The sequence below is a fragment of the Odocoileus virginianus genome, chromosome 4 (genome assembly GCF_023699985.2).
Source record: "Odocoileus virginianus isolate 20LAN1187 ecotype Illinois chromosome 4, Ovbor_1.2, whole genome shotgun sequence".
NCBI lineage: Eukaryota > Metazoa > Chordata > Mammalia > Artiodactyla > Cervidae > Odocoileus > Odocoileus virginianus.
The window spans coordinates 25,375,417-25,393,536 of record NC_069677.1 but is presented as its reverse complement, the minus strand read 5'-3'; the positions used below and the strand labels follow the sequence as shown (position 1 = coordinate 25,393,536).

Genomic DNA, 18,120 nt, shown 5'->3' with positions numbered 1-18,120 from the left:
TGTTAACATCTTTGGAGACCACCCAGCCTTTTGAGTTGGATTACCTTACTTTACTTAAGCTTAAAAGAAACATTTTTAGGGAATTCCTGGCAGTCCAGTGGTTAGGACTCTGCAGTTTGATGGCTGAGGGCGTGGATTCAATCCCTGGTCAGGGAACTAAGATTCTGAAGGCCGTGTAGTGTGGTTAAAAAAAAAAAAATTTATTTTTCAAAATGATATCTGAACAAATAAATGTATTCCTCTAAAGGATACTTAAATTGTACTGTGACTTTGTCTTTTTAGAACTCGCAATCTGATGAAAAAGCACCATTTTCCTGCACTTAAAAAAATGCATTGTCTTATCTTGTGTGGTTATGCTTAACTGAATTGCTGTTAAAATTCATTTGAAAGTATTACCAGGGTTCCAGTTCAATTAGGTATAATCCTTGGACTGCTTTTCAACTTTTAAGGTAAAACTCATAGAAAAAATACCCATAGAAGTTTTCTGTGAAAAGATTGTTACTAAACCCCTTATAAATGTTCTCAAAGTAAATAATTGGTAGCCTCTATTGGTTGGCACATACTCAGAAAATAAACTTGACTCTTTATAATAATGTTCCACTTTTTTTATGACAACGGTATGCTTTTAGGAATTTAAACAATCAAATATGTTTTATTATTTGTCCATTTTTATAATTATTTTAGGTCAACTGGCTATTCTGAGGTGATAGTTGTTGTTGGAGGCTGTGAACGAGTTGGAGGATTTAATCTTCCATACACTGAGTGTTACGACCCTGTGACAGGAGAGTGGAAGTCTTTGGCTAAACTCCCCGAATTTACCAAATCAGAGTATGCAGTCTGTGCTCTAAGGAATGACATTCTTGTTTCAGGTAATAAAGAATTAGTATGTAGCTACTTTTGATTTAATCACAGCTTGGCCATTTTAAAACATGACAGTGTCTCAAAAGAAAAGAGTGAAAGTAGAGATGCCCACTTTAATTAGATCATATTATACAACAAATAAAACTGAAACTGACTTATTGTTCTTAAAAATAGGCACAAGATAATTTAGAATGACTTACAAAAGATTCACCAGAAAATGTCTTTAACCATGTCATATTTTTTAAATTTGTTATTGATTTCTTGTTATTAATTTCTACTGAACAACAAAGTGATTCAGTTATACATATATATTATTTTTCATATTCTTTTCCATTATAATTTATCATAGGATATTGACTATAGTACCCTGCACTGTACAGTAGGCCATATTATGTTTTAAATGCTCTCAAATGCATATAGAATATGTACAGTTTTTAAAACTTGTTTAAGGAACACAGTAAAGTATATAAAGTAAAGAGTGCTCAGAATTCAGCATCTCTCATCCACCCATGTTTTCTGAAATTCTCCCCAAAGTTTATGAAATAAGATTTTTCTTAAAATTCTTAACTTGAACTTTCATTATAATATGTGATATGTTACCTCTAAAGTCAGACAGACAATAATGTGACAGATTTATACAAAGTATAACTACAGTGTCTATAATTTTAAATTTGTTAATTAGTTAAACAATTTTATCAGTTTTGCAGGTTACTCTATTATTATACATTGAATAATAACACACATTTTGTATAGTGGTATACTTTTTTAAAAAGTGGCTGATTTTTAAAAATCTTTCTAGAATAATTCTTTTGTCTAGGTGCTTCTGTTCTCTGACTCTTAAATGAACAGTCTTATACATTTGACCATAGAATAAAATGTAGAATAGTAGAATTGTAAAATTCTACTATTCTACATTAAAATTAGAATAGTAAGATTCATATTCTACATTTTATTATTTGGGGCATGTAGTGATTATTTCTCAAAATAACAATGGACAAGGTTAAATCTGATCTGTGATCTACTTCCATTTGAAGTTTTAAGAGGGTCTTTGTTTCATTTATTGAACTGAATCCTCAGATTCTTGGACTGGGTGAATATTTCAGTGTTTTTATTATTTATGCCTTTGGCATAGATCCCTTGGTGATATACTTGTTAGTGTGTGTGCAATGTTTTGCATTTATAGGTGGAAGAATCAATGGACGTGATGTCTGGATTTATAACTCACAGTTAAACATTTGGATCAGAGTTGCTTCTCTAAATAAAGGCAGATGGCGTCACAAAATGGCTGTCCTCCTTGGTAAAGTAAGAGAAACCACTTTTTGTTATTATTGATGGTACCTTTCCAGAATAAATACCACAGATGAGTCCTTCATTTTACTCACCCTCTGGGTATTTTGGACTCAGCTTGTATTTCCTTTCATTTCTAACCTCAGTACATAAAATGAAGATCTAAACAATTTGACACTGTACTTTTGAATGGATATTTTGTTCTCCCAACTTGGAATTCGTAGCAGTGCAGCACATTTCTTTTCTCATGCACCATTGGCTTCTAAATGCCTGAGAAGCACTGGAAAATAAAGGAGTACATCAAGTACAGAAACAGGCTAGTGTCTAATCCAAGCAGTCTTTTTTCCTTTTACTAACTTTGGCATTCAGGCCAAGATACATTTATCTAGAGTCATATTATTTTATCTTTATTATTTGTACAAGTGAGGACAAAGCAAATAAGTGTTAAGATAAACTCACCACCTTATTTTAAAGCAAACTTACTACTGACTGCAGTTAATAAATATAAAAAAACATATAATCTGATTCTGGACCATTCACTGTCCTTAGGAACTTGAGAATCACCAGTAGACTAGTGGCAACTACAACCGTTTTTTTCAAGTTTAATTAATATAAAAAGCTGTTACACAAAGCAGATAAAAATACAGCTGTGTACCAAGGGCTCACTTAGATTCTTTTCCTGCTTCCATCTCTATCAGCTCCTCCAAAGCCACTTCAGATTGCTGAGCAGTCTAAGTAAAACCAACATACTTGGCTTGCACATTTTTTTTTGAAGTGTGGTTGATTTACAGTATTGTGTTAATTTCAAGTATATAGCACAGTGATTCATGGTTTAGGGGTTTATTTGTTTGCTGATTATATTCCATTATAGGTTGTCACAAGAAACTGAATATATCACACATATGTTTTTTTATTGGTCCCCTATTACCCTCTACTAAAATGATTGCTACCTCTTAAGCCCTCTTGTGAAGGCATTTTAGAGCCACCAATGAGAAAGCAGAACTGCTCTAGTTGGAACAGAGATGACGCCAGGAACCCTTCCCACTCAGCCACCTATCAGTTCTCATTCCTTCCCTCTTATCTCCCCACAAAAGCTTCTTAAAAACTGTACTGCAGAGCTTCTCAAAGTGCAGTTTGAAAGCTACTGTTAATTCCCAAGGGTACTGATCTAGTGTGCTGCTGCCACTGACAAAACTAGTGAAATAATGAGGACCTTAAGGTAGGTGTAATGGAAATAAAATACTAACAGTATTTTCTAAAACCATTGGTTTGTTAATATAGTTTTGGTAGCTATACATCAAGAATGACAGCATAAAAGGGGCAGGTAAAATAATTAAGGGGTTGAAAGAGATGAGGTTGGACTAGAAACATTATAATTCTTTATTCTGAACATAGAAAAGCATATGAAAATGATTGATGTTCCAAATATCATTTATGGATTTATGAACACAAATTTACTTGATAAATATTAGTATACTTGACTTGAAGTTACCCAAAACTTAGAAGCACTAATTCAAAAAATAAAAGGATTCCTTCTGTCCTTCCACAGCAGGCACTCAATTCATGGAAAACAGTTATCCTGAAAATTACATTCAAGGCTGAATTCAAACCTATAAAGTTATTTAAAGCATAAATGTTTTCTGTTAAGGAAACATTGGATGGTTTGTAATATAGTATCTTAGAGCAAGAAGCCATCTTAGAAAATATTTAATGTAATGTTTTCAATTTATGAAGAAACTAAATCCAGAGAGATGGAGTCATTTGCTCAAGGTTGCACAGCGAGTGAGAAAGCAGGGGCAAAAGCTCAGATTTTCTCAATCTAGGAGCCTTTTATCTTGAGGCTCATAGCATATATTTTTAGTTTATGCATGTAGTGTAGTATTAAAGTTTAACCCTCAAAATTATGTGATAGGTACTATTATTGTATACATTTTTAGATTGAGGAAGTTAGGACAGAGTTTGAGAGTATAGGTAAACTGCCCAGGCAAGGTCTTATGTGCAGTGGCAGAGCCAATGTGGACTCTACCTCTCCTGACTTTACAGCTGTGCTCTTAAGTACCACATTATACCTGTTTCCGTACCCCTTCCATAGCTGCATGACCTTGAATAGGTTACCTAACCTCTCTGGGCTATATGGTGTTGGGAGAACAGACCCACCAACAGATCATTTTAAATGTGAGAAATGCAAAATTGAAGTAACATTGGCTGCTAAGGAAATTTGCAAGAGTACAGAAAGATAGATTGTGGACATACTTGAATGACAGTGTGTAAATAGAAAGTGTGGCCTTGACCGTTTGGCATTCATTGTTAGACTAGTAAAAGGAGTTGGTGAGATATTTTAGGAAGATTAATCTATGGTTTAGAGAGTGCAAGAGTGGAGACCAGGAGAAGATTGTGAGGTATGAAATGATACAGATCCTGAGGAAGGATAGTGGCAATGGAAAACAAAAGAGACAGATGTGAGAGATGCTTTGAAAGAAGGCTCAGTTGAACTTAATAGTTAGTTAGATATAGATGCAGAGAAAAGTTGGTGATCATTGTTCATTAAAAGAATTGTAGATGTTAAACTGGAGAGCTTCTGTAGGTTAAAGATTTCTTGTATATCTCATGATGCTTAATGGATTATTCTGCATGTAGCTGATTTAATAAATGGCCTGTTGATTGTTCACTTGTCCTACTTCCTCATATTTGTGAAAAGAAAATGTATATGAAAGCTCTTTGAAATATACAGTCTAGAGTTCATTATGTGCCAGGTACTTTTCTAGGCATTATAGGAACTAAATTAAAGAACAAGATAGGCCCTGCCTTCAAAGATCTCACAGTCTAGTAATCCTTACCTAGTATTTTAGTTTCTAGCTTTATTCTATTTTAGAGCTTTATTCTAGCTTTATAATATTCAAATATTTTCACCATACATGAATATGAGCATTTATGCTAAATTCTGTAATTCTCAATGCAAGTAGTATTGCTGCTAATGGGATGAAGATTGCTTCTTACTTCAAGCTATACATGTCCTTTTGTGCATAATGCAGAGATACACATATAGTATGTAAACAGATACACAATATATCTGTGGTATTAAAAATTTCGTTGGAGGGGGCTATTATGAAAAAAAAAGTCTAAAATATCCCCTTGGTGGTAGTGAGAGGATGATAATTTTTTTTAACAGGTCCAGAAACGGAGCTAAATATATTGCAGTTAGAGTTACAAGGAACTTTTAAAGGGAAGAGATCCCTTTTCTTTAGCCAACTAGTTAAAAACTCAAACTTTTGATAATTAAGATTTTTTCCATGTATTTTACATGTAGGTTTATGTTGTTGGAGGCTATGATGGGCAAAACAGACTTAGCAGCGTAGAATGTTATGATTCCTTTTCAAATCGATGGACTGAAGTTGCTCCCCTTAAGGAAGCAGTAAGTTCTCCTGCCGTGACCAGCTGTGTAGGCAAATTGTTTGTGATTGGTGGAGGACCTGATGATAATACTTGTTCTGATAAGGTAAGCCATATTTTCTTACAGAAATAACCACTGATATACACAAGAAGAGAAATACAAATGGCCTAACAAGTAGGTAGTTTGGTCCCTTAGTGTGAAGGGCCTTTTAAAAATTGTCTGGTACTTTAGGAGAAAAACATTGAGTTTCAGGTTACTAAAATGAAATCATAATATATCTAACATTTTTCTGATAAAAGTATGCTTTGATCTTTTTGAGATGAGACTATTCTCAAATTTGAGATCTTATACTAAATCATTTTAAAACCTTTTACTAGTATGGTTTACAGAATAAAAAAATTATTTGTTCAGAATACAGTTGGGAAGTGAACTAGCAAAGGGTGAGACAGTAACCAATTATGCTGCTTTCAAATGGGTCATTTTCTGTGTACTTTGAAAATATTCTTTAGAACAAAGATAAGGGAAGAAAACCTCTCTAAACATAGGATGGCTCAAAGCTGCTTCAGTTCATTAAATTCCTGGGACAATAGAACATGTGCCATACTGACAGCGCTGAAAATACTGTTTATTCTGGAGACAGGTATCTAATGCCTGATTCATTTAACAATAGTTTACTAAATTTTGTCAATCAATAAATTTTTTCTCAAATTTTAATATAATGTCAGATGTTACATATTTAGAATTCATTAATTCAGAACTTGTGATAATTCAAAGTGTAGTAAATTGAGGTTTGCTTGTATTCTTTTGAAGAAAGGACTCCCTAAATTTGTAAAGAAATTGTATTCAAACTGAGGCATACTTATCCTCTGTAACAGAATTTTTTAAAATCTAGACTTAATTTTAATGGGAACAAAGCAAATCTGGTAGCCATTCATCCGAGAAACAATCTGTGTGTGTTTGTCACTCTCCTTTGCTTGATAATTCAGATATTTCATTCTCAAGCCAGCCTCCCTTAATTCTATGAGTTAATGGAATTTTATTTTAATCACGTTTTTGTATATTGGCAAACTTTTTATTAAGTAAATTTGCATTCTTGTTGAGAAATTTTAATTAAATATTTCTGTATGTTATTAGGTTCAATCCTATGATCCAGAAACCAATTCTTGGCTACTTCGTGCAGCTATTCCTATTGCCAAGAGGTGTATAACAGCCGTATCCTTAAACAACCTGATATATGTTGCTGGTGGACTGACCAAGGCAATATACTGTTACGATCCAGTTGAAGATTACTGGATGCATGTACAGAATACATTCAGCCGACAGGTAATAGCATAAAACGGACCAAAAGAAAAATCAGTGTAGGAGAGACCGAGTACAGTACAAGTATGAATATATAGTAACTTCACACTGTATTTCATATACACTTGGATTATTTCACAGTTCTTTGAAAGTTCCACATAATAGCATATGGTGTACTTGTTTTGAACTCCTTCCAAGGAATGGATTATTGAAATAACTTTTTACTGTCCTGTGGTAAAGTAGGTATTATACTTGGTCTGTTGGGTTTTTTCCCCTCTTGACCTTTATCAGACTCCTACTCCAGTTCTTATCCCTCTCTCTTGCACATTTCAAAAGAGAAGAAATGCTCCCAAACTGGTTTCTTTGCTTCTGCAGTTAGAAACTAGGTAACATGTTGTTTTTTTGTTATAAAGAAAATTACTATACTTGGTTCTCTTTCATTCACACTGCATTTGTACTCATACTCTGCCTCTACCCCCACCCCAAAAAGGCCTTCCCTTGGCCTTTTAGTTCATACTTCTACCCTCCTTTCTTCCACCATCAAAATGTTTGATGGTCCTGATGCTGGAAATCTGGCTCAACCCATACCACTTTTGAGGTGTTGTATCCACAAAGGTCATTACTAATAATTTTGAGTCTCATTCATGTTCTCTTGGGTTTTTTCACCCAACCCTTAAATATGGGTATTGCCTGAGCCTCTTTTCCCTGCTTTTTCCCAGTTTATACTCCATTCCTCTCAGTACTGATGACTTCAAATCTTATTCTCCATTAAAGCCTCTTGCCTGTGCTCCAGACTCAAATTTCCAACTGCCTATTTGATATGTTCTAAGACTTCAAACAAAGACTGGTTCCAGATAGGAAAAGGAGTACGTCAAGGCTGTATATTATCACCGTGCTTATTTAACTTATATGCAGAGTACATCATGAGAAACGCTGGGCTGGAAGAAGCACAAGCTGGAATCAAGATTGCCAGGAGAAATATCAATAACCTCAGATATGCAGATGACACCACCATTATGGCAGAAAGTGAAGAGAAACTAAAAACCCTCTTGATGAAAGTGAAAGAGGAGAGTGAAAAAGTTGGCTTAAAGCTCAACATGATCATGGCATATGGTCCCATCACTTCATGGGAAATGGATGGGGAAACAGTGGAAACAGTGTTAGACTTTATTTTTGGGGGCTCCAAAACTGCAGATGGTGATTGCAGCCATGAAATTATAAGACACTTACTCCTTGGGAGGAAAGTTATGACCAACCTAGATAGAATATTAAAAAGCAGAGACATTACTTTGCCAACAAAGGTCCATCTAGTCAAGGCTTTTTTCAGTGGTCATGTAGTGAGAGTTGGACTGTGAAGAAAGCTGAGCACCTTAGAATTGATGCTTTTGAACTGTGGTGTTGGAGAAGACCCTTGAGAGTCCCTTGGACTGCAAGGAGATCCAACTTGTCCATCCTAGAGTAGATAGTTCTGGGTGTTCACTGGAAGGACTGATGCCGAAGCTGAAACTCCAGTACTTTGGCCACCTCATGTGAAGAGTTGACTCATTGGAAAAGATCCTGATGCTGGGAGGGATTGGGGGCAGGAGGAGAAGGGGACGACAGAGGATGAGATGGCTGGATGGCATCACCAACTCAATGGACATGAGTTTGAGTAAACTCCGGGAGTTAGTGATGGACAGGGAGGCCTGGCATGCTGCGATTCATGGGGTCGCAAAGAGTCGGGCACGACTGAGTGACTGAACTGAACTGAAGACTCAAAACAGAATTCACCTTCTTCCCCAAGCTTACTTTTTCTGTTTCAAACAACCTAGTGAATGGAAAAGCTGTTTCTCTCTTATTCACAACACTTCTGACACCAGATATGTGAGTTTATTCCCACACCAATCAACTCTCCATCTCCCAACTGGTGTCTTATAGTTCAATTCAGATCTGACACAACCTGAAGTTAGCTTCAGATTTTGAGGACTCAGTCCCATAAGACTGCCACTGCCTCAGATGCTAGTCACAAATCTCAGGTTGTCACCAGTACTTCTGAGCAATCAATAAATTGAAATTAAAAAAACCTATAAATCAAGGTTTTCAAAGTCCCCTCCACAAGTTCAGTAATTTTCTCAGGAAAACACTTATTTATATTTACAGGTTATTACAAAGGACATAGATGAACAGCCAGATAAAGAGGTACCCACAGTCAGGTCTTGGAAGGATCCCAAGCGCAGAACTTTCTGTCCCCATGGACTTGTGGTGCTCCATCATCCTAGCACATGGATGTGTTTACCAACCTAGAAGCTCTCCACATCCTAACTTTTGGGATTTTATGGAGGCTTTATCATCTATACAGGATCAATTATAAATCAATGTCTAGCCCTTCTCCCCTCTCCAGAGAAGGGAGGGTTGGGGAGAAACCCTTTTCAAGCTTCTAATGATGGCTTGATCTCTCTGTTGACCACCCCTCATCTAGGAGTCCACCAAGTGTCACTTTGTTAAAACAAAAAACACTCTCATCAAGCAGAACATTCCAGGGGATTTAGGAGCTACATCAGGAACTGGGGGCAGAGACCAAACTTAATTTTTAAAACTTTTCTTACTTTCTCTTAAATTGAATCAACCCATTGTATCAGCTCTGTGTTCTTAACTTCTGCCATTTTCCATTCATGTTGTTCCTGCTTTTGTTCAGGTTCTCATCAGCTCTTACCTAAACTAAAACAGTATTTTCTAATTACAGTTTCTTTCTCTAATGTCTTGCTTTTCTAACACACTTTACCACTAGTATCTGTTGCTTGCATTTGCTGTCCAGATGGTATGTGTTCTTGCCTTCATTCATTCTGTCCGCTTAGCCTTTAATGCCTTTTCTACCTTTTCTACTTGTCTTTCAAGGACCACTTCATACTTAAACAAACTGAGATTGCCCTGTTCAGAATTAATGTCTTTTCTTTCTCATCTGTCACTATGCTTAACCTCTATTAGTAAATATTTATTGAATAAGTAAACAAATAGTGAAGTAACAGAGGGTCCTAATGTTAAGACAATTTTATATACAATATAAGAAATATAGACTGTAAGGATAATGACTAGGGTTTGGGTATAACACCATTTTTCTGAAGTTGTTGACATTGAAGTATGGTCTCCAGTTAGTAAGGTATTCAGAGTGACATTGCCTCAGTTGATGAAAGGGACATAATAGGATCTTCAGCTTCATGGTACAAAGGGAACATAGTCTTCTGTCCCTCTTATATATCACATTTAAGTAAAATGAACTGCAATTGTCTAGTTCATTGTCCTCCTACAAGAGACAGGTGAGAATGTGACCTGCCACAGAAGAACCCTTGTTATGGTCACATTCAGCTGTATGACAAGTGTTTACACTTAACTTCTAAAATTTTTAACCAAAGTTGTTTTTTATTGGTTTATTACAGTGAATATTTTTCAATATAGTGCATTTTCACTAAGAGCTACTATTCACTGAGAAGTTGACTGTACTATACAAAACAGTAGCAGAGGTTAGGAAGATAATTGCCAGCATCTAGCATAACACAGGGCATATAAAGAATATATATATTTTTAATTGGAGGCTAATTACTTTACAATATTGTGGTCGTTTTTGCCATACATTCAATGAATCAGCCATGGGTGTACCTGCGTTCCCCATCCTGAACCCCCCTCCCACCTCTCTCCGCATCCCATCCCTCAGGGTCATCCCAAGTGCACCAGCCCTGAGCACCCTGCCTAACGCATCGAACTTGGACTGGTGATCTGTTTCATATATGATAATATACTAAAGAATATGTCTTTAAATGATTGAGATAAAATTAAGGAAAAACAAGAGGACATAATATGACACATTTTCCTTAATTAGACAGTGCCTGATATTGACTTCAGAAATTTCAAGGAATATTTAGATCAGAAGTATATTAAATCTATATTGAAGTCTTAAGTCTAGTATGTCAAATCTCTTGAAACAAAAAATACTGAGATTTCTGGGATTATCTTTTTCCCCTGGGCCATTCTTACAACCAGTACCTCTAAATGTATCTATGTATGTATTATTGATAGGCAATTTTTGAACCATCTGTGTCTTTGCCTACCCTTTTAATACTAATTAAATGAAAAATGATAAATCAGCTATTTCATGAAATCTACCAATTTCATGGTAGAAAGCTGTTTGAGTCAAAGGTTACAGTTTTAAAGTGCTTAGAATATTGAATGACCAAAAAAGAGCTGGAAAAATGAACTCTTTTTGTGCGGTCATAATGGACCCAGCATTTTTCCCTGCTGTACCTCGCAATTTTCATGCCTTTTGACATTGCATAATTCCTAAAAGCCACACTTGATATTATAAACATATTTTGCTTTTTAATTTTCATCAGGAACATAAATTGTGAAATTTTTTTACTGGCCGATGAAGTATTTTTTTAGCCTTCTTCAGTGGACTAGGTATTTAAAATGTCATTAAAATTTAGAATAATAAATGAAAAGAAATCTGATTCTTTTTCTTTATTGTTGGCATTTTAATGATTAAGCATTATTTTAAAATAATAAAGAGAGGTATGTGATTTTTTTTGAGAGGTATGTTTTGCAATATTAAAATTATGTTTCATTTAAGTCATGAAAAATAACATTTAAAACTTCATGTGTTATTAAGTTATTTTTATTACTAGCTGCCATTACTCTTGAGACTATCATAGAGTGAAATAAACTACTATGCAAGTCATTTCCTGATACAAGTGAATACCAGCTTTGAAGATTGCTTGTTTCAATTAATTCTGAGCACTATTTAAGAAATGATGTTAATAACAATATCCTATAATTTTATAGTTTAAGAATCATCATCCAAATGACTATAAAGTTCAATAGTGCAAGCCAGCTTGTACTTGAAAACTAAGGATATCATTTTTTGTGGTATTTAGAACTTTGAGAATTTATAGAAAGAGCTCATTGTGCTTTAGATGAAAAGTGTTATAGTTTGGCACATAATTGATACAATTCATAGGTGGTATTCTACATAAAAGTTTGTCATTCACTAGTGATAATGGGCCAAGTCATTCTCGGTATATATAAACTCTAATGTAGGCATTTTTAAGTACTCAATTATTCTTCTAGACCCCAAAATACTATCCTCTATTATATAAATCCACTGAGATTTAATTTTTTCTACAAGAGTGAAATTTATATATAGCAAATCAGATCAAGTAAAAATGTTTTTTGTACTCATTGGTAGAACCTATCCATTGTTGGTTATGTAGAAGCAGGATAATAATATGCAATAACTGTCTGAATTAATGTGAAATTTAAATAGAAGAATAATTGACCTGCAGCATAAACAGATTTTTGCAATAATGAGACAGTTTTAGTGTAATTTCTTTCTTTAAAGAATCACTCATCCTTGCAAAATATATATTATGACAGATAAGAGTAAATTTAGCTAAGAATATCATTATATAGAAAGTTCACTGTAATATGTTATTTGGGGAGTTTCTGTACCCCAACCAAGGCACCTAGTGGTAACAGTGCTTTCTTAATCTGGTTATAACTCTCTCATTCATTAATTCAACTTGAGGGTAATCTCATATAACTAATAATGTTCCTATCCCTTGATCATGTAATAGACACTTTTTATAGTAAAGGACTGTCCTATAATATAGGAGAAGCAACTCTTCAAGGATATTTTTGTTGAACTACCATTAAGTTAACTAAAACCCTTTTCTCGGCCACAACCCCCGGTTTACTGCCCATACTTTGATCCCAGTTACAGAGATGTATTCTGTTTTAAGACTGCACCCATGCACTTTTATCTAGTTTTCACACACAGCAGGAGTTGGGCAAAAGGGGGCTTATTTCTCATCTCCCTTTTGACTGTGTCAAAGCATGTCTAATTTTACTTTTCCGTTTACTGCTAAAGTCCTGAAGGTCAACAGTTAATTTTTTTTTTTTTAATTTGGTTCAACAGGAAAACTGTGGTATGTCTGTATGTAATGGTAAAATATATATCCTGGGTGGAAGACGGGAAAATGGAGAAGCTACAGACACTATTCTCTGTTATGATCCTGCCACAAGTATCATCACAGGGGTAGCTGCGATGCCCAGGCCGGTGTCCTATCACGGCTGTGTGACTATTCACAGATACAGTGAGAAATGTTTCAAGCTCTGACGCCAGCGTACCTCACCCAGGAAGCCACAGCAATCCAAGATGACAGGTTTTAAAAAACTCCGGAGTGGGAACTTGGTTTATCTCCTTACGCCATATGCACAAAAAGACAAAAATAATAATTGTCGTGCCTTTAGAACCCAAATACCAATCTTTTAAACTGTAATAAAGCCTTTTCTGTAATTGGGGAAAAAACAATTTTTGTTTTGAAGGTAATAGTGGTCTTTGCTTGGGCTGTGAGAGTGTACCTTTCTATTTGTAAAAAAAAAAAAAAAGCCTATGTGGCGTAGGAAATAATGTTTGCCTGCATACCGTTTAGGAATTGGTGAATGGTCTCTTCATTTATGTATGTTTATCTGCAAGACTGTTTATTCCTTATTTTGTCACATAAGTGTGTATGTGTGTGTATATATATGTAGAAAATTGCATGACAAGTTTTCATTTAGGTCAAATCATATAATGCTTAGAATCATTCTAAGGAGGGAAAAACAGTTTTAAAAATCTTTTTCACTAAAAAATACATCCAAATTGATTAACTTTATTATGGGTTTTTTTCTGTAATTGATAAAAACAGTAATGGCAACAATCTGAGTATCAGAAAATACTAAGTTATTGTGACTTCATTCTTAGAATTGCTTTCTTATATTAAAGATATTTTGGGGAGAAGAAACAAAAGCAAGTCCCCCTAAAGTGTGGATTAAAATTACAGATTAGTTCCTAAGAAAAAGTTATCTAAGACCCTTGAAGGAAAATGACCCACTGTGGCTCTCAAAAGTATTTATGTATCATCTCTAAATCCTCTAAGGGAAGTGCCTTTTCTTAAACCTGGCAGAAGAGCTGAAATCTACTTAAAACAGGGACAGATTTTCTCCCTAGCCCAGTAGGGTTTGACCTCATTGGAATGGTGCTTTGGGTGAGGACCTCTTCCTGGTTATCCTGTTTTTGTGTGAACAGCTAAAAATCCTGGGAGTCTCTACTGTTAAGCCACCCTTAAAGGATAAAGCAGGGACCACCTATCTCAGTGGGTCCATATTTCTTTTAAAGTTAACTATCTGAAGAAACTAACAATAGTAGTAGCAGTTTTCTAAGATAAATCTTCATTTGGTACCCATTGTGTGAAATACTGATCAACATTCTCATGCTTCTCTACATCAAATTGCCTTTGTCTAGATGTTTCAACTCCAGTTTATAAAGCTTACTAGTTTTCAGAGAAGAGTGTGAAATTTTTTTTTCTAAGGCAAATGGGATGGCAGGAACTACAGCATAAGTGATTATTGTTATTCCTGGGTAGACAGATACAATTTACAGTATTTTAGGGATGTTCCAGGTAGCCTGCTCTATTTCAACTTCCCAGGCATTATTGTTGTCTCACATCTTAATTATATATTCCTTGCCATAGGAGAAATGATGCAAATATGTAATTATAGTGTCACCAGATTTTTGTTAAAACCAACGTAGTAATCAAAAAACCTAACATTGACAAACTTACTCTTTTTTCCCATTTTAGAATGATACAGAGATTTCAAATACACTATACAGTATCAACTTTAATGCCTAGCTGGATTGTGAATTCCGAGGAAAATTCTAAACTTAACAAATTTTAGGGAATTTTTATTTTTCAAATCATAATTTGAAATGATATGTACCTTTTTGTGATAATTATCAAAGCAATTCAGAAGCCAGTTTTCTACTATTTTAGTTGAAAGACAATAGTAGATACAATTGGGATACTTGTTTTAATTTTAGAGTAAGCATCTACTTCTGCATCATACCCTTTGTAAATTATGGAACCTATTTAGTTCAGAAATTCTTTGTGGTGTGTAAGATAATGTATGAGAAAAGTGTTGGTAAATGCTGGGGACTATACAAATGATACTTGTTATTTTCATGTATATTTGTAAGGCTATGCCCATCCATAAATACAGACACTTTGTTACAGAAAAGCCTTTCTCGGTATAACCTGTATTTTAGTACTTTTGTAAGTATTAACTATTTACTTGTATTTTGTTATATGTTTATTTTTAGTATTCATGTGTTTATTACAGTAAATTTGACATGAAATCCTATAAAACAATTTGTTTAAACATGGACCTTAATGCCAATATTTTTTTATTTTTTCTCTACATAATTTAAAACTACATAAGTAGGTCACCAAGAACTTAGTTTGAATCTTATGAAATTAACAATTTTTAAAATTACCCAATTGATACTTTAATTTCCTTTCACTTTACTGATTTTTTATAAATAATGAGGTCAGCATTGATAAAATAATGAATTTTAGGGTATAATTATCAAAAGGGATTTATCAACAGAATTGGTGTCAGATTATATTCATACTGTCATCACATAGCTGACATTTTCTTTTGGTTTGCGATGCTCATGTAAGCCTTTGGGTTAGTATATATGTATATACGTAGATAAATAGTATGCTCAATCTACACACATATACAAAAACCAAGAATTTTAGCAGTTCCTGGTTTCTGATCAGAGAAACAAACATAAAGTAAAAATTAGTTGATGTTACTAAATTCAATTTGAGAAGTTCTGGTTTTTGGGTTTTTTTTTTTAATTTGGGCATCTCTAGAGTGCTCTTTTACATACGAAAATATATGATGAATACTAGTATGATGACCCATACACAGTCAGAATCTATATAATGCATACAATTTACAAGATCAGGAAACAAACTGGAGGGAGATACAAGTTTGGTAAACATAGCCATCGATACCTCAGTGGGAAGGGAATTCAAAAGTAGGTTTTGTGGATCAAGAGAAATGTACTTTTTTTTTTTTTCATGAACTTGAATCATTTTTCATGTGGTTCCTATATGTGAGTGAGCTATAACGTGGTCTAATTTTTACAACAGAAAGACTTTCCTCTTCTGCTCTAATCTTCCCACTGACTTTACTGCACAGGTATGAAATGGTAGCCTATTGGGTCTTCAGTAACCTTTATTTTCCCTATATGACTGAAACATACGTATTTACTCCATTTAAACCATCTTTTAAAAGATGATGTAAATACTCAGGGTATTAACTTGTCATTTTTGCCTAATTGGAATGTTTAAAGTGCCATATCTAAGTAACTTTCAGTTCATAATTCTAGAGTAAATTCAGTTTGGTAAAAGGGCTTCACATGTGGTGGTAATTAAACATTCACTTTTTTATATTTAGATGAAAATGTTTGTGGACTGATACATTTTCTCTTAGTGAATATGAATTGTTTATGTATCTCTACTGTCACCCTTTTTGAAACTCAGGAAAGACAAAGGTTCAATTATACTACTTTTGTCAGTATACAAACCAGGTGTGTTTTTTTTTTCCTGTTGTCTGGATATGGCAATAGATTCTTTAAAAAGAAATGCTGTGAGAACCCATACATGAAAAGAGAGGGTTGAATTGTTTGTGTGTGCCTTTTGTTTCTTGAGATTTATACATGGAAAGGACATCATCTACTCCAGACTGTATTTTCAAAGAAAAGAAATTGCTATTTATGTGGTGCCAAGTGATAAAATAATGTCTCTTAAAGGCTTCCTGTGGACTGCCTTTATTTTCCTAAGCTCAAGACACCAGTTAACCTCAACATAATTTTGGCCTTTATTAGAATTTCTGTGCGTTATATTGAAAGCTAGGTTTACATCACCTCACCCCATTATTCCTTTTAGTTACAAATTCACCATACCAAGAAACCAGAATGGGGCAATTTGGTTGGCCTTTAAGGCAACAGGTTTGACTAGCTAGCTATACTTATTGTCACATCTAATGCTAGGTATCAGAAACCACTTGAGCCGAAAGTGTGAACTGATAATTCCAGAGACATTATCAACATACTTCATACTTTTTTTAAAATGTTTTTTATGGATGTTTTACATTTGTGTGATTGCCTTAGATATTAAATTTACTTAGTGCTAAAGATCATCATTAAAAATCTTTTTAAATAGCAGTAGTTGTAACTTATTTTATATATTGTCCCAAAGAAAAGAATTTGTTTTAATGTTTTCAAAATAACTGCATCTGTATTTGCTTATGTGCCTTAAGTTCTCTAGATTAGAAACAAAGTTGAAACAGAACTAAAGTTTACCTTAGATAAGTTCCATACTTATTTCCTATAAATTGCTCTTAAAATGTTTAACGAGCATCAGCTATGTGCTTGCTTGGCAGGAAGGAAAATGTTAAGAAAGTGGTTGGGTGTTTGGAGTTTTACTATGTTTGGGGAGGTTTTTTGTTTGATGCCAAGCTGCTTTTTAAGATAGTAAGAAAAATCTCGAGTAAATCCTTGTAAACATCATTTGCAGTATCTACATCCAGTGTCAAAAAAGTAAATCTACTTATTTTTGCTCCATTCTTACGTACTATTTTTTGTTTTTTCCTCTACAGACTCTTTCATTTATCCAAGTTCTTAATCTTTCCTTTCCCAATACCCACCCCATGATCTCTTTATTTAAATCTTGTTGAAAGTATCTGGAGCTATCTTAAGACAGCACAATTACAGAGTTGAACAAAAGCGTAAAGTGCTTTACAACTTGTACAGACCTGTGGCAGCCAGATGTCATTTGCTTTCAGATGCTCCAGTCTTCACAGTGAAAAAATGCTCCGTGTTTCTTTGTTTTCAGTTCAGTTGCGGCACACTAATACTTCCATGTCTTGTCTAAAATATACTTTATGCATAGTTTTTCTTTAATTTTTAAAAAGTTGTATCTAATTAAAAAATGTCTTTTAACCATTATTACTTGACTACAGTTGTATTAAATTTTATTTACCAAAAACTCGTTGTTATGTCTTAAATATATTCAAGGGGTTGTTTGAAAAAGGAGTGGGGGAAATTACAAGTTAATAGATGTATTTATTGGTATGTCCACAAAGTAGAAGCCAAACAAAAGAGTGAAAACTGTGTGTGAAGAAATTGTGGCTTTTTTTAATGATTTTTAAATTTTTTAATTATGAAAGTGATCCATCACATTTGCACTGTAGTGTTATTTTGATTTGGCTCTCAAAAATATCCCTATAGTAATATCAAGAGTAAAGAACTTAAATTTTATTCCAGGTATTGAAGAGAGGGTACATTGTTCACTAAAGAGGCAATGTCTGATTTTACATTAGCAAAAGTAAAATCTTGAGAAGATGCATTACAGAAGCACAAG

General features: G+C 34.2%; 1 protein-coding gene across 4 annotated transcripts in view; it reads left to right on the top strand.

Moving 5' to 3' along the window:
• Positions 1 to 17,436, top strand: part of KLHL24 (kelch like family member 24) — a 37,714-nt gene extending 20,278 nt beyond the window's left edge. For all 4 annotated transcript variants that reach the window (XM_020879905.2, XM_020879904.2, XM_070466331.1 and 1 more), the window contains 5 exons: positions 685 to 869; positions 2,045 to 2,163; positions 5,456 to 5,644; positions 6,674 to 6,862; positions 12,783 to 17,436. In XM_020879905.2, the coding sequence (XP_020735564.1) occupies positions 685 to 869; positions 2,045 to 2,163; positions 5,456 to 5,644; positions 6,674 to 6,862; positions 12,783 to 12,983 (883 nt within the window). In that variant the 3' untranslated portion in view covers positions 12,984 to 17,436. The remainder of the gene's footprint in view (positions 1 to 684; positions 870 to 2,044; positions 2,164 to 5,455; positions 5,645 to 6,673; positions 6,863 to 12,782) is intronic.
• Positions 17,437 to 18,120: the final 684 nt, after the last annotated feature.